Source organism: Miscanthus floridulus, chromosome 8, assembly GCF_019320115.1.
Source record: "Miscanthus floridulus cultivar M001 chromosome 8, ASM1932011v1, whole genome shotgun sequence".
Lineage (NCBI taxonomy): Eukaryota > Viridiplantae > Streptophyta > Magnoliopsida > Poales > Poaceae > Miscanthus > Miscanthus floridulus.
The window spans coordinates 224,454,732-224,475,603 of record NC_089587.1 but is presented as its reverse complement, the minus strand read 5'-3'; the positions used below and the strand labels follow the sequence as shown (position 1 = coordinate 224,475,603).

The 20,872-nt window shown below is 47.7% G+C and overlaps 1 protein-coding gene across 1 annotated transcript; it reads right to left on the bottom strand.

Moving 5' to 3' along the window:
* Nucleotides 1–17,710: 17,710 nt before the first annotated feature.
* LOC136475161 (uncharacterized) lies at nt 17,711–20,141 on the bottom strand. The gene is made up of 3 exons (XM_066472718.1): nt 19,599–20,141; nt 18,131–18,954; nt 17,711–18,023 (listed from the first exon to the last, which is right to left on the bottom strand). The coding sequence occupies exons 2-3, from the start codon at nt 18,809–18,811 to the stop codon at nt 17,955–17,957; spliced, it is 750 nt and encodes a 249-aa protein (XP_066328815.1). The 5' UTR covers nt 18,812–18,954; nt 19,599–20,141; the 3' UTR covers nt 17,711–17,954.
* Between the last annotated feature and the right edge of the window lie 731 nt (nt 20,142–20,872).

Below are 20,872 nucleotides of genomic sequence, written 5' to 3'. Positions count from 1 at the left end.
GTCGATCCAAGGAAGGTGCAAGAAGTTATGAATTGGAAAGCACCGACCACAGTTCCTGAGATTAGAAGTTTCTTAGGACTAGCCGGTTACTACCGTCGCTTTATACCAGACTTCTCGAAGATTGCCAAACCTATGACAAGTCTGCTATAGAAGGATCACAAGTTTGTGTGGACAGAGGAGTGTGAAACAGCTTTCCACACTTTGCGGAAACTGTTGACCACTGCTCCTGTTCTAGCACAACTAGATATCGAGAAACCATTTGATGTGTTTTGCGACGCATCGAAAACAGGATTAGGCTATGTTCTTATGCAAGAAAGGAGAGTCATTGCTTCTGCATCACGTCAATTGAGAAAGCACAAGGTCAACTATCCAACACATGATCTTGAACTTGCTGCAGTTGTGCACGCCCTAAAAATTTGGAGACATTATCTACTTGGTAATGTGTGCAACATTTTCACAGATCACAAGAGTCTTAAGTACATCTTTACCCAACCAGAGCTAAACATGAGACAGCGCAGATGGTTGGAATTGATCAAGGATTACAACTTGAATGTGCAATATCATCCTGGAAAAGCCAATGTAGTGGCAGATGCTTTGAGCAGAAAGTCACATTACTTGAATGTGCAGCCATTACTTGAAGATGGGTTTGATCTGATGCATCCTGCTGTGTTACATAGTATTCAGATTAGTTGCTCTTTGGAGAGTAAGATAATAGAAGGCCAGAAAACCGACAAGGGAATATTCCACATCAAAGAGAAAATAAAAGAAAAGTCATCTCAGCACTTTAAAGTGGATGAACAGGGCATGTTGTGGTTTGACGACCGTCTTGTGGTTCCCAAGGATCAAGAGCTTAGGAATAAACTCATGGATGAAGCTCACCATTCTAAGCTATCTATCCATCCTGGAAGTAGTAAGATGTATCAAGAACTAAGATCTCGTTATTGGTGGACCAAAATGAAGAAAGAAATTACAGCATATGTTGCCAGATGTGACACATGTTGTAGAGTGAAAGCCATTCATATGAAACCTGCCGGTATGTTGCAACCCTTGTCAGTCCCTAGTTGGAAGTGGGACGATATCAGTATGGATTTTATCTCGGGTTTGCCCACTACTCAAAAAGGACATGATTCGATTTGGGTGATTGTGGACCGTCTTACCAAGACCGCTCATTTCCTACCTGTCAAGACAACTTATCGACCACCTCAATATGCCGAGAAGTATATCGTAGAAATTGTGAGGTTGCATGGTATACCAAAGACCATAGTATCTAATAGAGGCTCACAGTTCACGGCTCACTTTTGGGAACATTTACACAAAGGCTTAGGAACTAGTTTGATTCATAGTACCGCTTATCATCCTCAGATAGATGGTCAGACTGAACGAGTGAATGCTGTTTTGGAGGATATGTTAAGAGCCTGTGTATTGTCTTCTAAGGGATCATGGGAGTCATGGTTACCGTTAGCTGAGTTTTCTTATAATAATAGTTATCAAGAAAGCATCAAGATGGCCCCCTTCGAAGCTAAACGAAAAAGCTTAATTCATTTCCACAGAGCAAGCTTACATACGGCTTTCCCTTTCGGGAAACCCCAAGCACTTAGCACAAACCTTAGGGATTATCTTACAAGCTCAGGATGAATGTAGAACACCATTGAATTGGGGCGAGCCTGGAGATAGAAGGTATTATGGCATTGACTTTGTAGAAGAAGCCGAGAAGAAAGTTCATATTATTCAGCAGAATATGAAAGCGGCCCAATCACGTCAGAAAAGTTATGCAGACAGAAGGAGACCCCTTGTGTTTGAAGTTGGTGACTATGTTTATCTGAAGGTCACGCCAATGAAGAAGAAAAGGTTCGGAGTCTGAAGAAAGCTTGCCGCGAGATTCGTAGGACCATACAAGATCCTGGAACAAAGAGGTCCGGTAGCCTACAAGTTAGAGTTACCTGAGACAATGAGTACCGTTTTCCCAGTTTTCCATGTATCACATCTCAAGAAATGTTTGCGTGTTCCGGAGGAAAGAATAGAACCTCGAGGCATCCAACTCAAATCAGATTTGGTGTATCATGAGCAGCCAGTTCGGGTGTTAGACACTAAAGAACGTGCTACTCGGAATAGTGTGGTGAAAACATACAAGATACAGTGGGATCATCATGATGAGGGAGATGCAACTTGGGAAACGGGAGAATATCTACAAAAAGCTTCTGAAGATTTTTATAACAAATGGTTCGTAACCCAAATCTCGGGACGAGATTTTTATAAGGGGGGAGGGCTGTAACACCCCAGTGTTATGCCAGCATTTAGGCACTGCAAATCATGCATATCATGCATCATCAAGCATCCTAATCATACATGCCTAATCATGTAAATAACAACTGAAACACTGCTTCGAAACATACGAAACATGTTTGTGAAACCTGAATGTTGCATACACTTGTTAGAGTTATTTTGCCCTGATTATGTTTGCTAGGCTAGTGAAACATGTTTGGCTATCATTGTAAATCATCTAGAATTATTTAGTCCAATTTTTGGAGCAAAGTTTGTATTCAAATTATTGCCAAATTTTGCTTTTAAAAATAATTCTCCAAAATTAGGGTTTTGAGTTAAAATTGACTTTGATTTTATAATTCAAAATCTAGATAGAATTGGACTTTGGTTATAAAAACAAAGTTGTAGAGAATTAAATTCTAATCAACTTTCATTTTTGGTACATTTTCAAAAGATGTCATTTTCTTGCTCAAAATGATATTTGAATGCTGGTATTTGAAAAATTTCTTGAAAATATAAATTAAAAAAAAGAGCTTTTCTCATTTCGTGGGCCGCCGCCTAATTTTTCGGCCCACGGCCGAAGCCGGCTCGGCCTGCCGCAGCGCCACGCCGTCCCGCGTGCGCCCCGCATTCGGCCCAGCCCAGCGTCGCGCCTGGCCTGCCTCCGTGCTCGCCAGCTCGCTGGCTCGCCGCGCCGCGCCGCGCCTGACCAGCGGCAGAGCACGCCCGCCGCGTGGCGGCCATGCGCCATCGATGCCACCGTGCGTCGCAGCCGGCGTGCGTCCGCTCCCACGCGCCCGCCTTCATCTGCTGAAGCCGCTGCGCTCGCCTTCACTCTCCCGCGCTGCCTCTCTTCTTCGCCCGCGCCGAGCTCGCTCTCTCCCCCTCGCCATGGCCACCGCGCCATTCCCACAGCCGCCGAGCTTCCCCATCGCGCGCCAGCAGCTCTTGCCCGCACTGCTGCAGCTCCGCGCTCGTATTAGTCATCAGCACGGAGAAGGTAGTGGCCACTGGCCCTTTCGCTCTCCCCTTCTCGTTCTTCCGTGCACCGCCGCCCGCCATTGCCGACGGCAGGCCTTGCTCCGGTGAACCGCCCCCCCTTTTCACCTCTACCCGATGTGGCTTGGCGTGGGGAGCACGATGGTGCCCTCCGTTTCACCGGGGAACCTCGCCGTCGGCGAGTGCGCGACGGTCAGCGCCGCCCCTGCTTCGGCCTGGCCGATAGGTGGGGTCATTGACCCGCGAGGGCCCGCTCGTTAGCGCCCTGGCTCGGGTCCAGGTGCACAGCACCGGGTGCACCCAGCGATTGTGTCGGCTGAAGTTTAAAAGGATTTCAAAAATGATTTTTCAGATTTCTACTTAAAGGCTTTGGAAAATGTTTGTGTACTCATTTTGGCTCCAAATTTGTTGAGACAAATTTTGCTAGGTTCCTTGTCACCAGATCTACATGATAAAAATATTGCATGTCATTTTTGAGATACTTTTCTGTAGAGCTTTATTTAATCCTTGATATTGCTGATAACTTGAAAAATGTGTAGAAAAACCTATAGGCTTCAGAAAAATATGATTCCAAGTTTGTTAATCTTCTTATGTAATTTACTTCCTAGGAAAAATGTGTCATGCATGTGCTGTAGAAAAATTTTGAGGTGTAGTTCAAGTACCTTTAATGGCTGATTTTTGTTATTTTTGCTAGAGAGCAAAATTTGTATAAAACATGCATGTGATAATTTTTGTACAGTGATTGTATGCTATGAAGAACATAGGAAAAATACTAACTCTGTTGTTTGACGCTTTTCACAGTACAAAGTATTTTCATATTCATAATCATGCCATAGCTTGTTATTTTTGTGTAGGCTAATCCACTCATTCAAATACCATGAAAATCTGATGTTAGACTACTTAGGGTAGTACTATGCTATAGTAATTTTCTAAGATTTTTCTAAGCAATAAAAATAGATGTTGCTATTCAAACCTATTATTAATTAGGGTTTAATTAAGTGTTGCTTTTTGTGTGATTAAGAAATTAGTGAAGCTTTGGTGTATCTTTGAAGTATTTCATAAGATGTGTTGACTTAGCATATTTGTAGTAGAAGAGAATGCAGTAGATGACATGTGCTTGTAGTATATGTTCTTGGATGATGTTGACTACCTTGCAATCAAACCTATCCATTGTATTCACCTCATCCAATGCACCGATTGCATAAGCACTTACGCACATTGCATCATACAGGATCGCAAACCGAGAACCCAGTCGTCATACCCAAGGAGCCCGAGGAGCAGCTTGAGGTGCAGCTGTAGGAAGTGCCCAAAGCCGACGAGGAGGACGTTGAGGAACTTCTAGAGTGCCCCGATCACCGCCCGAGCTCCTTCGAGAGAGGCAAGCCCCGGAGTATTTTCTCCCGGTTTGCAATTATTACTTAAATGCTTTACTTTAATTGATGCATTACGTACAGGAGTTGTTTGCAACCGTTGCTGCATTATACCTTGTCTACCTTTGTTATACTATATCCTTGTTACCCTGGTATCCGCAGTCGAGTCAATGCTTAGCTGGCTTAGACTGGTAGAAGTCGGGTAATTTCCTATCACCTGCGAGCTATAGGTGGTTACCAGGATCTGCTTGGATGACTATGAAGTCATGGTATAACTAAGTGTTAAATGAAGTTGAGACCGGACGGAGACTTATAGAGTTTTGGACTGTAGTGCTTTCCGTCTGTGTCAATTAAGGACCGACCGTTGTTGGGCCTCGAGTCATGTTGAACGCATGCCTTACATTTAGCTGGCCGGATAAAGTACCTTCTGATCGTGAAGCTAGGAGATTATTCGGGCCGAGTAGATTGCCCGCAGCGCACTGTGCCGGAGCAGGTGTGGTAGGACACGGGGGCGAGATGATAAGACCAAAGTGCAGTCGGTCAGCCCTCGGGTACATGTGGTTCCTGGCAAACTCGAGACTCCTGGATAGTTGACTCGGTGATCAATACCTCACTTTAGCGGGTGAGTGAGGTTTGTGTAAGGAATAAATCACCAGCTGGTTAGGAATCGATTCGAATCGCCATCGCTCCTGGATAGTGAGCACTTGACTTGAGTGACTTCATCGTAGTAATGTTGATGGAACACTTGGATAGTTATAATGAATATGACATTATGAAAGTTGTTTAATGATCGTTAGTTATCATTATTGGCTTAATCACATGTTTGCTCTAGTATAGGTGCAAATCTAGTCGATAGGTTAATAACAATTAACTTGACAATAATGCTTTTGAAAAGGGTCATGAAATGCTAAAAATGCTTCTTTTTGCAAATGAGTCAGCTACCCTACTATAAAGCCTTCATAATCCTTGGTGTCATTTTATTTTCGGTTATGTCGGGTAAGTCTAGCTGAGTACCTTCTCGTACTTATGGTTTTATTCCCACTTGTTGCAGATGGGCAGATGTATTACGGCTACTATATCAATTGCCTTTATCCTGCGATGGGTGATGCTTAGGATCATGGGCATGGTCATTCCTTACGTCTCGTCTGATGCTTTTGTTGGAGATGATCATTCGCTGGCACTATAGTTGAACTCCGTGTGAGTGTGTGTGGTTTGAACAAATGGCTTCTGCTACTTTTATTCGAACTTGTTTTGTAATAACTATGTTTAAACTCTGATGTATCTGAGATGCAAACTTTTATGTAATATGTGATGGTGACCGCTAAACTTATTACGATCTTGGCTGGAATGGAAGTTGGTTTGAAATCCTTCGTGATTTCACGGACTACCGGGTTATACGGGCTTAAGTTTGCTAAATCGTCTGCTCTAGCGGATGATTTTCTTACTTAATTTCGTATAATTGGTCGGTTCTGTTACAGCGGCGTGGTCTTTGATGGGGTGCGGGTGTTCCACACCCTCTTCCACGGTCGGGTCGCTCCGCTGGCGGAGAGGACATGGCCGTTGTGGAAGTATAGCGGTCCAATGGACCCCGACCGTGCGTTGCCGGAGGAGCTACCGAACGGCGAGGTCTGGAATCACCTCGACCGGGTGCTGCAGCTGAGGCCTAAAGAGAACCTCGATGGAAAGCCCAGACCTCTCAACTCCATAGTGGTGTCCAAACTGGTATGCTCCCCTCTCTCTATTTCGTGTTCTTTTCTCCTTTGCCTTCCTGTTTTTTTTTATTTTGAGTCGCCTATTCCGTAGGGACTTGGGGTTTACAAGTCTCGGCCGCACTTTCCGAAGGGGCTAGAGCGTGTAGCCTAGCAGGCCACCCAGAAGGAGGCAGCGGATGCCAAGAAGAAGAAGAAAGCCAAGGAGGCTCAGTGGAAGCATGAGAAGGAGAAGGAGATCGCCCGACGCGTGCGGGCCGGGGAAATAGGAGCGACAACGAGTCAAAGCTTGAGTCAGAGGACCCCACAAAGGTGGAGGATGACATAATTTTCTCTGAGGAGGAGGAAAGCTAGGAGGTCATTGTGACCACGACGGAGCGTTGTGATCCTGAGGCCGCATCCGCTGGTGGCGAGTAGGAGGCAGAGAGGCATGGCGATGTTCCCACGCCGAGGAAGCGTGCTGCGAGCGCAGACGCCATCGGTGAATGGGAGGCAAAGCGGACACGGTCATCGCGCCCTTCTGAGGTGTCGCTAGCCTCATCCCTACCTGCCGTGGGTGCGGCGGGATAGGCTAGGCGATCAGAGGAGCTAGCTAGCACCCGCATGTCGTTAGGGCTAGTGCCAGTGCACGACTCACAGTAGGAGGATGCCCCGCTATCTACTCCGGTCGGTGTGCCCCAAGCCAAGGGTCATGGTGATTCGTGGACTGAACAAGAGCCAGTTGGGTCGTCTCCCCCCCCGGTTGAAGTGAGGGGGCGTGGGTCGCAGCCCGAGAGTGGTCCTCGCCCTACGCGCCTATTGACGTCGGGTCGGTATTTCAGAGTCGTTCCGCTTACATCCCGATATATCTTTCTTTGTTTCTTTTCGATCTTGTTGTTGAGTTTTTTTGGAGTGTGACTGACTTGTACTTTTCGATAGCGGCCAGATGTTGACGGGGGTGAGCATCTCCCCAACTCCCGTGCGGGAGGATTGGAGCCCACCTTGCAACGCGCCGTGGCAAGCGGCGGGGAGAGTAGGGTGGTGGCGGCAGGTCCTTCCCTTTCAAGGGTGGCGCCCCTCGGGTCGGTCGCTAGTATGGCGGCAGCGGCGGTGACGGTGTTGGCGACGATCCCGATGGTGACGGTGGAGGCCGCGTCGGACGTATCCCTTGTGGCCCCTCCTCCATTAGTTGCGGTGGAAGAGGAAAGGGAGACTGTGCTCCCTGCCTCGCCGGGCGGGGGGCCGCACGGCTCACCCTCCTAGTCGGAGCTGGAGGTGCTAGGAGGAGACATGGCCAGGACGGAGTCAGAACGCCTACCGATGGCCCGTGAAACCGAGGTGGTGGAGATCCCCTCCGATGACAAAACAGGTGACATGATGGAGCTAGCGGTGGTCCGGTCGGAGGCTAGGCCCTCCAGTGGGCTGGAGGAGATTGACCTAGTGTGGCCCTGCCCTGAGGACCCGATGAAGGTTCGGTTCATCCTTCGGGATTTGTAGGAGTGTCAGCTCTAGGACATCCTTAGGGGGAGAGGATTCACCATGGAGTCCGATCTCGCCAAGTTATCGGTGAAGCTTGAGGAGGCCTAGGAGCGGGTTGGGTCCATCCAGCGGGTGGTCAAGGTCGATCTGCGCCGTGCCATGGCGGTGAGTTTCCCACGCTTGTCCTTGACCCCTTGGTCTTTCATCGGTTGCCTCAGCATGCTTGCTTCTCATTTTTGCAGGGTCTGGAGGAGATGTCGAGCCGCAAGTCCCGTTTCCTCTGGATGGAGCACGTCTGGATGGCCGAGCTTGAGCGCTAGCTAGAGTCCGCCCACCATGAGTCCTAGGACAGGGCGGCAGAGGCGACCAAGGCGCGGGCGGCAGAAGTGCTCGTGGCGAAACAGGCGTCTGCCGTCGAGCGGGGGCTTGAGGCGGCTAAGGCCTGACAGGCAGAGACCGAGGCGGTGCTACAAATGTCCCTGGCAGACACCAAGGTGGTGCTCCAAAGATCCCTGGAGACACTAGAGATGGAGGAGAAAGCCCTGGAGTCAGAGCGAAAGGCCCGATCAGATGCAGACCAGGAAGTGGTCGTGTTTCGGGGCCGGGTGATGGGAACGAAGGATGCGAAATGCCTGGCTACGCGAGTAGGTGACTCGGCAGGAGGAGGGACTCTCCATCCTCGAGAACACCCACCTCGGTATGTACTTTTTCTACTTTCGATTGGTTGGTTTCTTCTTGTAGCTTGATTCTGAGCTTGTCGTCCTTTTTCTAGAGCTGGGTGGAAAGGTGGAATCGTTGGAGCAGGACCTAGAGACGGCCAAAGCGATGATTTGCTAGAATGCGGAGGCGCTGGCCAAGTCCCTTGAAGAGTGACGTGCTCTCGAGGAGGACCTTAAATAGATACGCAATGTTGCCTAGCTCATCGTCTTGGAGGTCTTCGGGGCGGCGCCAAGTACCAGTGCGCCAGCCATGTGGCTGGCGGAGGTGCCGGATGAGGTTCGGGCCCTCATCATCGATGGGCTGTTCTATGGGACGTCGGCGGTGTTGAGCTCGGTGGCGACGTACCACTCGGACCTGACGTCGCCACCATCTACAGTGGGTATGCCGATGGTTGGAGCACGGAGGACATCCAATTGCTCGGGGAGTGCTTGCTGCCGCACGCAAAGTTGGTGGCCGAGCAAGTCTCCACGCGGTGGGTGATGGATGCTCGCCGTGCGGACATGGCCGGAAGCGTGGGTCAGGAGGACGTCGCCCAGCCTACGGATGGCATAGAGCCTGGGTCAGAAGTGGATGTCGCCCCGCCTCCAACCGAGCCGAATGTTGCCCAGTCGGAGGACGAGCAGCCCCTTCCCTCACCGGTCGAGCCGGTTGTCGATGCCACCGAGGAGCCATAGTAGAAGTTTTAGAGTAGAAATACTTTAGCAAATGTAGAAGATAATGTTATGGGGGAGCCCCCTATGTAAAGTGTTTTTGTGTATTCATGAATACAGTAACTTTGTTTTTGTGATGGAACTACTTCGTTTGGGGAAGCTTCTTCCGTCCGTTCCTTATTTTTACCTTAGCATAACTTTGTTTTTCATTCTTATCTTTTTTGCACCTGCCTGTTAGCACCATAGGCTGCAACCTTAAGAGCCCGGGCATGGCCCATGAGGCTCAGCCGCTCGTAACCGTAGGTAGAGGCGGGGTGCGATCGATCAGAATACTTAAAGCAAAGCTACGTAAGGTAATTAAAGGAATGGACTACCCTTTTGTTCGGGGAAAATGTATGTTATCATATGATAGTAAAAAGAGAGGTGGCATTGCACCCCCATGGAGCCCCCGAGCGACCTAGGCCAAAAAGTCTTCGCGTCGGGGCACTCTATAAGAGCAAACGTTTAAGTAAAACAATGATAAGACTGAATTTTAGGGGAAGAAACGACGTAGCTATTCGCTGTTCCAAGTGTTGGTGAGAACATTGACGTTGTCTTCCTTCACTCGGTAGGCGTCCGGTCAGATCACCTCGGCCGCAGTATAGGGACCTTTAGTCGTCCGGATCCTTGCCCGCTATGCCCTCTTTCTTGGCTGCTGCCTCTTTGCCTTTTCCTTCCTTCGGGCCACCGGCCTATCACAGAAGGCGCTTAACGAGCTTATAGTCCTTGTAGAGGTGTTTGATGGGGTAGGCGTGGTTGGTGCATGGGCTCTCCATGAGCTCGTTGAAGTGGTCCGAAAGGCCCTGCTGGGGCTGCTTGCCCATGTGATCTGCCGTGGTGACCAACGCGGAGTGCTTGCCCGTGTGCTTGCCCGTGTGCATGGTTGGTGATGATCCTTTTTGTTCCTTTTGCCCCTCTGTGTGGAGGGGCCCTCGTCCTAATCCTCACGCTTGGCTTGCCTTTGTCCTGGCCTCCATTGAAGCATTGCGGGATCGGCGCTCTCTGGATGCGTCGACCAAAGGCCCATGGTCCTGGGCCATCCGGGCTAGGACTTCGGTCGTCCGGCTGGCAACCGCGCCTAGGGTGTGTTTCACCACTCCTCGCGATGGTCTGGCCAGGGTCTATGTTGCCTGCCATCACTGCCGCTTGATGGATGCCATCATCATGCTAGGACTGACGCTGATTATAGATGCTGTTGCGAGCGTCTTGGTTTGGCCTGAGCCGCTCGCGTACAGGCAGTCGGTGCGGAGTGGGTGCCAGGTCAGGCCGGGGCGCAAATGCGGCCTCCTGTGCCACGCTTAGCTACTGTAGCGGTGAGCGGGTGGAGCGATTCGTCTAGTGCGTCCCCGCTCCCCTAGTGGGGCGAGAGGCCGCGAGTCGGTGTCCTGATATGGAGCTCTCCGCCTATTGAACGTCGGTGGTTTCCACCAGTGCCCAAAGGTTCCGGTGGATCGTCTGTTCCTGGGGTCGTTCGGCTCGAGAAGGCCGTACAGAAGCATTACTGCAGCGGCGATGTTCTGGGCAGCCTAAGCGAACTATGGGGGATCGTTCCCCCCGTCCATCATGTTGCGCTGGACCTAGCAGGCACGACCCCAGGCGTCGCTCGCTGGGTTAAGCGCACAGGGTGCAGTGTGGTGCGCCGAGCGCGTCGGCGCAGGTGGCGGCTGGTTCTGTCACCTCTATCGTAGCTCCTCGTCGTGCTCTTATGTGAGCGTGAGGGTCCCCGCACGAGAGTCCAGAGGGGTGTGAGTCTGCAAGGACTCCACTACCACCGGTGGCTGTCCCGAAGCGTCCGCCATAGCACACTCTCGGGACGGATGGTGGCTAGGTGTCACATCGTTGATGCTGGAGCCGTCACTCTCAATATCATCATGCATGAGGTTGAGGAAATAGGTGGGAGCATAGCTCACCATCCCCACAAATTTGGACGTGAGAGGGGGCGGCGCCAGCATCCTTCGGAGCCCCCGGGCATACGCATCCGCAGGGGACGCGAGGCCATAGGGGAACCGGTCGCATGGCGGTCATGACAGGGACAATGGGGTCCCTCGGGATAATCGGTGGAAGATAGTAAATAGCGAGTAAATAACAGTATATACATTACTCATAGTGGGGTTTGAGCAGAGCATTTGCTCAGAATGGAGCGTAGGTGCCTTGTCTTGAAGTCATCGGGTGTCCTAGAGCCGATGGGGGCGCCCCTCCGACGGGCACTGGGATGGTTGCCTCCTCACGGAGGTGTAGTACGCCGAGCCGGTCAGCGACAAAGTCCAAGCTTCCGAAGAGGAAGGCCTTGGATGGCTCGAAGACGGGTGGAATCCGCATCCCAACTGGTGGGAGTGCGGGAAACTCCAGTGATCCGAAGCGAGTCGTATCGCTTGAGCCTGCCATGGCGAAGGTGTCAGAAAAGTGGGTCATCCGATGACCAAAAAGTGTGAACGTACAACGTCTTCCCCACGGACGGCGCCAACTGTCGGTGCAAAAAGTGACCAACACGTAAATATTTGCAGAAAGCTTTCTAGAAAGTCCACAACCATATTATTTAGATGTGTATAACTCCAGTTATGGTCAAAATAATTGGCTGCTGTCTTGCAGTCCAGAAAATTACTTAGATGAGAATTTATTTAATTACTAGAGAAGAGATATACACCTACTCAGTCAAAGAAATTTTTTCTTGTTATCATCTTAATGCAATGATGTTGAGAACACTTATGAGGATGCATTTCATCACACCATATCATATCATGCAAGTCAATATATATGTATTCGTGATATCTTATTTCGTGCTCATGCATATAGGATCGTCCGAGGGGATCACTCTATTGGAATTCAATGAAGAAGAAGAGGAACATCAGGAGGCACCTCAGCCCGTAGCTCCAGAAGGCGAGGAGCAAGCTCTTGAGGACCTACCCGAGTGCTTAGGTCATCGGCCAACTTCTTTACTCAAAGGCAAGCCCCAGAGCATTTTAAGTCACCTATGTTTTACAAAATATCACTTGAGTCATTTATGTTTGATGCATTAGGTTATAAGAGTTGATTGAAAACACTTGATGCATAGAACTACCTTATCCAGATATATACCTTGAACCCTATGTAGGTCCAGGATCGAAATAATTGCTTAGCAATGCTTAGCTTGGCAGAAGTCGGGTGATTCGCTGTCACCTACGAGATTTAGGTGGAAACTGAAGCACGGTTGGCTATATTTGCTATCGTGTAAAAAAACCATGGGTGGTTGTAAATCAAGGCCGGACGGAGTCTATGTTGTAGGTTGACTCATGTGGTTTCGTATGCGTCGATTAAGGACCGCATCGTTGTTGGTCCTCGGTCATTTTGAATGCATGCCTCTCACTTAGCTTGTTGGATAACTCGTTCCGACCGCGAAGCTGAGTATCTCAACTCAGGCCGGGCCCTGTTCTGCTAGAGTGCGCACTCTGGATGGTAGTAACGATGTGAGGGGAGCCAGACGTGAGCCCAAGGGCAGGGTAGTCCTGATCGTCCTGACAGCTGGTTGTCCCTGATTGTGCAGCGCTGATCGAATCCACGAAATATGTATCTGAGTTATACCAAAGGTGACCTAAGGTGACCGTTGATCTGGTCTGTTTGGGTTTGTGTTAGGAATAAATTCATAGCTGGTTGAAATCGATTCAAATCGTCATCTCTCCTGTATAGTGAGAAACTTGACTGAGCTTCCTTCTATCGTAGTGTTAATGGCAAGATGAATGGTTCTGAGAATGAGATATGAAATGGCTATGGTTATTATTGTGCTGTCCTTAATGACATACCACATGTTTGGCATAGGTTAGTTGTTAATCTAGATATGAGTAGCTATAATTAATTTGATGACTGGATTATAAAATGTATAGCTAAATTAATGGTATTTTATGCAAAATATTGTCAAGCTAGCTCCAATTATAAAGCATTGCATGATCCTTGGAATCACTTTATTTTTGGTTTATGACGGGTAAGTCTAGCTGAGTACCTTCTCGTACTCAGGGTTTATTTCTCACTTGTTGTAGATGGTACAGTCTATCATGGCTACTGTAAAAACTGTTTCTGTCCCGCCGTGGACAAGGAGTAGGGCCTTGGGTAAGGCATCTCTCGTTAATTCCCTCTATTGTGCTTTTGTGGTTGTGATCATAGACTGGCACTTTATTGGAATAATGATGTGAGGTGTTGGTTTTCAAACTTAATTGTTTCCGTGACTATTTTATTTGAACATGGTTTGTAATAACTCTTAATCGTACTATGATGTATGACAGTTGTATTTGTGAACCGATGTAACATGTGACATGTCTGTTGAATCATATACGATCTTGGTTGTATGTTGATGGTTAATCGAGACCCTTCGTGGTACTCGACGGACTATTGGGTTTATATGGGCTTAAGTATAATGGTACGACAGCTTGCGAGTTGACATTATACTTGTGCTCTTATAAATTGGACGGTTCTGCTAAATCTCGATATCAAGACTTCCACTGAAACTGAACACAAGTCTGTGCAGGATAGGATACACGCGAAAAAAGGTCTATCTTGTTCATCATCGGCTTCCCAATCAACAAAATCAAAAAAAAAAGCTTCCCAATCAACAACCTGCGTCATAGTTTTGCACATCTAGCTATTGCCATTTTTACTCGATTTTTCAAACACGGATGAGCTAGTGATCGTCAAGTCTCCGGTCCTCTTATTAAGTTATTATTCAATCAAAACAGATAAGCCCATCAAATTCTTCCTTTTGTATTTCCATTTGTTGTTGTTTTTTCTTTTTGGATTTAGGATCAGCCCAAGGTAGATAGGATAAGGCGATCGATCGAAGACGTTGACGACGCACCTCGCCATGTGTGTGTCACTTTAGAAGCAACCAGAGTATAGAGGACGATGCACACTTTTCTTGCGGCGCCATCTCTGCTACGTATTCCCTTTCTTTTTATTTTTCTTTTTCCTCATTCTCCGCTGGTCGCCGCTGCGCGGCGCTGCCCCGGTTGCGAAGCTCGGCTGAATGAAAGGCTGAAACCGACGGGCCGTTTCATTCTCCATCCGGGCCACGCGGATCTGCAGGCGATGTGGACGGACGGACGTCCCGGCCCCTGAGGCCCTGGCTTGGCGGTTGGTTCGTTTGGAACTTTGGATCCAAACTACCGCAGCGCAGCGTGCATGTAGGCATCGTCGTCCAAGTCGACCGGCCATTATTAGCGACGCACCTAGCTAGCCAGATACGTACTACCGAGGAACGTGCATGTTCATGTGCATGCATACATCGTCCATTGGCACGCCATCATGCATCATGCAGTCATTGGTCACTGTGTGTGTGTCGCGGCCACGTACTGAACAGTCGGCGGGCACGAGCTGCGAAGGAGAAGGGCGTGGGTGCACTGTTCCACGTCAACCGTCTCCTTCTTCCCGGCGATCATCATGTGGCTACCTTAGCTAACAAGTAACGTAACAATAGTACGGAGTAGTAACTAATAACGCATGTGGAATGGTCATACTCCTGTGTTAGTACGCAACTACTACTATGGCCCTGTTTGTTCCATGGGTTAGAGCTAGTTTGGACTAGTTGGAGCTCAACTAGCCCTAAAGTAGCAAAACAGGAGGGCTAGAGTGGGTTATTTGCAACTAGCCCACTCTAAAAAACTATCCCCCAAAGAGGTGATTATTTGGGCTAGTTGGGGCTATTTGAGGTGGGGTCCACTGTTTTCTCTCTACTTTCACCCGCATCAATGATTTGGAAAGCACATTTATTATCATTTTAACCCTTGTATCCAAACATCTCTTAGGCTAAAGTTAGTTCAGGGCTAGTCCTGAGCTAGAAACTAACTCTAACCTCTAGCTGTGCTAGAGTATCCAAACAGGGCCTATGACTCTGTGAGTGAGCTGTTTCTATATATATATAGGAGTAAAAAAAGACGTAATTTTATATATGATATGAATCTGAATAATATATTCAAGAAATATAATTTTAGTAGATGTGAATCTGAGCATCATGTTTAGATCACCATGGGCTACTTAGGAGCTAAAATTTAGTTTAAGAGCAAAATTCACCGTCGGTAGATCCCTGAACTTATAAAGCGATATCTGTGGGTCCGTAAACTTGGCAGACGATGTCATCCAGGCCCCTAAACTTTCAACGTGATCACCGTAGATTGCTAAACTTGGCTGACGGTGTCATCCCGGTCCCTGAACCTTCAAGGTGATCAACGCAGGTCCCTAAACTTGGCAAGCGGTGTCATCCCTGTTCAAATGTAATAATATTAAAAGTTACTTCTAATTTTAATATTATTTTAAAAGTTTTAATAGTAGTATTATAGAAGTAACTTTTCTCTATTATTGATACTATAATACTATAATACTGTTACTTTTAATAGTAGTATTATAGTATTAGAACTTCTAATAATAATATTATAGCATTAAAAGTTTTAATAATAATGTTATAGTATTAATAATAGAGAAAAGTTACTTCTATAATACTACTATTAAAACTTTTAAAATTTTAACAGAGAAAACTTTTAATACTATAGGAATTTTAATATTATTTCAATACTATTAATAATAAATAAATACTAAATTAATTATAGTATTTTTTATTTTAGTTTAAATCTAATATATCTGTTGTTGTAAATTATTTTAATACTTTAATTTATTTTTGTTGATGTAAATTATTTTATATAATTTGTATTCTCAAGATAAATATTATAAATAATGATTGATTAATTGACACATGTTGGATCTATGTCTAACGTATAGTCAGCGTGTCATGCCAGCTTATAGAGTAGTTTAGACCACATATGGACAGGGATGATACCGCTTGCCAAGTTTAGAAACCTGCGGTGATCACCTTGAAAGTTCAGCAACCGGAATGACACGTCAGCCAAGTTTAGGGATCTAGATGACACCGTCTGCTAAGTTCAGAGACCCACAGATATCACTTTAAAAGTTCAGGAACCTAGATGACACCGCCGGACAAATTCAGTGACCGGCGGTGTGAATTTTTCTCTTAATTTAATTAAGGTTTGGCTAGCTATCTAGTTAGGTAACAACTAGTCGTAACTCGTAAGATTGGCTAACAAATTAGCCTATTTATTGGACCTTGTTTAGACGGTATATACCTAATTTAGCTCATTTTAGCTGACTAACAATCAGCCTTTGAATCAGACACGCTCTAAATTTGTTTTTTTTAACGGAAGAAGACAGAGAAAGAATAATTAATTAACCGCGCGCCGCGCCTGGCCTGAACTCCTGAAGCCAAGCAAGATCCCCCTCCCCCGAATTGCGTGCAAGTACCCGCTTGTGGTGCTAGCCAGTACGAGTAGCGACTTGGTGCTAGCCAGTACGAGTAGCGACTTGTTTTTGTTTAGGCCTTGGTTAGATGCCAAAAAATTTGGTAAAATGCTACCGTAGCGGTTTTCGTTGTTATTTAGTAATTAGTGTTTAATCATAGTCTAATTAGGCTTAAAAGATCCGTCTCGTAGATTTCGTCTAAACTGTGTAATTAGTTTTATTTTTTATTTATATTTAATGCTTCATGCATGCGTCCAAAGATTCGATGTGATGGAGAATTTTGAAAAATTTGGCAAAATTTTGGGGAACTAAACTAGCCCTTAGAGGAAGGCTAATAATACAGCCGGCTTTGCAGCCTTCTTTCAGCCCACTTATATAGTAGTTGACTCTTTATAGTTAATATATAGCCCACTTATCTCTCTCATAGACTTTCTTGGTTCTTGTGTCAAGCCGACTGTAAGCTTACAGCCCGCTTCTCCTCTCTCTTTTCATCTCTTTCCTTCATCTCAGCATTTAGTCGGCTTACAGCCTGCTATTATACTTGCTCTTAGGAGCGAGCCCTCGTTTAGTTGCCCAGATTTGGCGGCGGCAAATTTCTTGTAGCGTCCTGTAGTGCACTGTAGCATTTCGTTTGTATTTGTTAATAATTGTCCAATCGTTGACTAATTAGGCTCAAAATGTTCGTCTCGCAAAGTACAACCAAACTATACAATTAGTTTTTAATTTCATCAACATTTAGTACTTTATACATGTACCGTAAGATTTTGATGAACTAAACACCCCCGAGTGCATCGAGCCCCGTGGCAGACTGGCAGTGCCGAAAAAAAGTGGAAATTTTCACCATGACTGCAGGACACGTGGTGTTGGAGCAACAAAAGCGCTGGTACAGGTACTGGAGCGAGACCTACGGATGGATTAGTTGAAAATTTTAGGGGCTCTTGCGTTTATACCCTGGTTTTGTATTGAAATTGTGATTTTGCCTCTATTTTTTTTTACTTTGTGAATTTATTCCTACTGTGCCATTCACGAAGCACCAGTTTGCCCCTGCTCCGTCATCCACCCCTAACGGTGTTAAACTTGATACAAAAGGACATGAATGCCCATATGATTTTGCCCCTGTTTGTTATGCCTAATTGTGATTTTACCCTGATTTGAAATTAGACTTTTATTGTATGCCTAATTGCAATTATTTGAACTCAGATTTAATATTGATAAATATTCAAAATTTTGGCAGCACATTTACTATATTTTGCTAGCATCATGACAACAATATGAAGGATACTTCTTACCGAGCAATCATACCAAAAATAACGACGCAAAGGAAAATCCCTATGCTCCAATGTCGTCTAGGAGACTAAGATATCTCCTGCCTTCTAACTGTAGAATTATTCAGGATACCAAAAAACCACCATCCCTTCTGCAGGGTTGAAGCAAGAACATGAAAAACTAGCTTGACCTTGAACCAACAAAATTGCATTTCAACAGGTGTGAGCTTGTATTGTTGCCCTGTCATCACTCCAGGTGCTCTCTGCTCGACACCTTTTGCTCTGGGATATGGGGATAAAAACTGCATTAGATTACAGTGACACTGTAGGGAGATTTGCAAAATGAAGGGAAAATAAATGCTGAAAGAATCAGTTTCACCGATACTTACACTGGTGAGAAGACATTTCACCATGCCCACTAAAACGACACATGACGGCGTTGGCATACTTCTGTTGATTCCACAGCTTGTAATTTTTCGCAGGGTATCCAGGAGGACCTGGGCCGGCAAGGCTGGGAGGAGCACGGGGATCGCCTCTTTAGGCACCGACGATGCAAGCTCCCGCGCCTTCTGCAGGTGAGCCTCGGCAACAGATGCAACCTTGAAAACTGCGTCTGGCAGTCTCTCGTCCATCCTGACCTCTGATCGGCCACCCTCCCGTGTGAGTAGGCCACATTCCTCAGCCACACTAGCTGGGATATAAGGTATCGTCCCTTGCTTATTTACATGGTGAGGCAGTGCCTTGAGCAGTAACAGAAGCCCGCTGGCTTTGCCGATGTGAGAGGCGGCGTGATCAGCGACGGTGGACTGTATCCCACCAGCCTGCAGGGTCATGTAAAGGATGGTGGACTGGGTGTCTTCCGCGTACCTCTCCAACTCAGCGCTCGTCTCGGGAATGGTGCCCTCGTCACGGTTGGCATCGTTTATCCTTGCCTCCACAGACCGCTTGAGCCAGTGCTTGCTCACCTTGTGGTCTGCAATGACCGAAGAGAGCGCCTGGGCAACGGGGTGCTCTACCAGCTTGTTGGCAAAGACCTTGTCGACGGCGTCCTTCCACCAGAGGAGGCGCATGAGGCCAGTCCGAGGGTCAGACTAGACGTCCATGGCCTTTGCCGTCTCGACGTTGAGGGCTGCCTGTAGGCTGCTGCTTGCTGCTGGCGTGCCACTCATGAGCCCTGCCTTCCTGTATCAGGAAGGAAGGTCCCTGCACGACACTGAAAAGGAAATGCAGAGTGTTAGATTAGATTCTGTGTATACAACAGCTGAGATTGGTAAACGTAAACCGAACAAGGTATGCTAAGTTACTGATAAAGGAAATGAAGAGGCAACATGAATTGAAAAGGAACCCCTGCTTCAGTTTCAGGTGTTCATAGTGCTAAATATATTAACCAAATATAAAGTAGGGAATTCGCAGGGAATTAAACATGACGTGTGCACCGGTAAATTGCAATTGGTCTGGGACATCCAGTGCGATCAACAATGCAGACGCAGCATATCGAGTGGAAAGAAATGTGGCAACATAGATGGACAAACTAACTGCATTTTTCATTTAGAACGAAATGAACCGCTGCTAGCTGAATCGATGGTGACCCAGCAGTAGCAGGTGGAAGGGCGACTGAGGATGGGAGACCGCCTGGCGTGGTGGCGGCTAGGGAGGTCATTACCGGGCACTGGAGGGTCAGAACCCCGGTGACAGCGGCCGGCCGCCGGAGGCGCACCGCACAGCGCATGGATCCGCATCCTTAGGCGAACTAAGACTAGCATGTAGAGAGATGCGGCGCGATCCAGTGTCTAACAGAAGCAGGGAAGAGCACAGCAACGGAAAGAGGGAGGGACCCTTCTCTGAAGGGAAGCGTACCTGTGCGTCGCCGGAGTACTGGAGACGGGCGGCGGCGCGGCGCCGATGGGGATCAGCTCTGCCCGTGTTGCTGTTCGGGCGGCGGAGCCCTCGCGGTAGCCGGCGAGCGCGGCGGTGGCCGGCGAGCGCACGGCGCGGGCGAGCCCTCGCGGCCTCCGGTGAGCGCACGGTGCGGGCGAGCCCTCACGGCTGCGCCCCGGCCCGCTCCGCGTCCACGTCGCCAGGCGCCCCGGCAGCCGCGGCCAAGCACCGCCGCCGCCCGCCCTGATGCCGCGACGCCCGCCCCCGCGTCCCGGGCCGCTCCGCGCCCACGTCGCCCCGATGCGGGGTTGCCGGAGCGCCATGACCGGCGAGCGAGGTCGCGAGGGCCACCGTCGCGCCGATGCGGGGTTGCCGGAGCGCCATGACCGGCGGGCGAGGTCGCCGAGGGCCGCCGTCGCGCGGGCGCGGGGTTGCTGGAGCGCCATGGCCGGCGGGCGCAGGGGCGCGCGGCCGCGACGGTGCTCGGCCGCCGGTCTTCTGTCCGCACCAGATAGCAATGAAGAGAACGAGCGGATAAAAACGAGGAGGAAAGGGCATTTCAGTCATTTCGCATCTGATTTTATGTGTTTTATTTTTTTAAATCATTTAATCAGCTTCGAAATAACGGACATCCAAACCAGGGGTAAACGGCTCCTTCGTTTCAAAATAACAGAGGTAAAATCACAAAGTTGAAAAAACAGAGGTAAAATCATAATTGAACCTCTCAACAGAAAAAAAAAAAAACACCGTTTTCCCAAAATTTTAAGAGACGGGACAGTACACTGTAATGACATGACCATGTGAGCCTAGTTCGATTCAATAAAACTATAATTAGGGCCTATTTGGTTCCTCTCCCACCTCCTAAAATTTCTGTCACATCGAATATTTGGACACATGTATGAAGTATTAAATATAGACTAATTACGAAACTAATTGCATAACTTGCGACTAATTTGCGAGACGAATCTTTTAAACCTAATTAGTCCATGATTTGACAACGTGGTGCTACAGTAAACATGTGCTAATGCTAGATTAATTAGGTTTAAAAAATTCGTCTCGGAAATTAGCCTTCATCTATGTAATTGATTTTATAATTAATTTATATTTAATGCTCCTTATTAGCCTCTAAACATTTAATGTGACATAAATTTTAGGAGCAACTAAAGAACCAAACACACCTGGGTTCGAAGCCTTTGTCGACGGCCGGAACACTACATTGATGAACTGCATGCACCTGGGTTCGAAGCCTTTGT

What these genes read in the sequence shown, in the direction of transcription:
- LOC136475161 (XM_066472718.1), bottom strand. Translation starts at nt 18,811, where the DNA reads ATGCGCCTCCTCTGGTGGAAGGACGCCGTCGACAAGGTCTTTGCCAAC. An exon ending in TGAAATGTCTTCTCACCAGT is followed by an intron (nt 18,024 to 18,130) that starts GTAAGTATCGGT and finishes CCCATATCCCAG; the next exon opens with AGCAAAAGGTGTCGAGCAGA.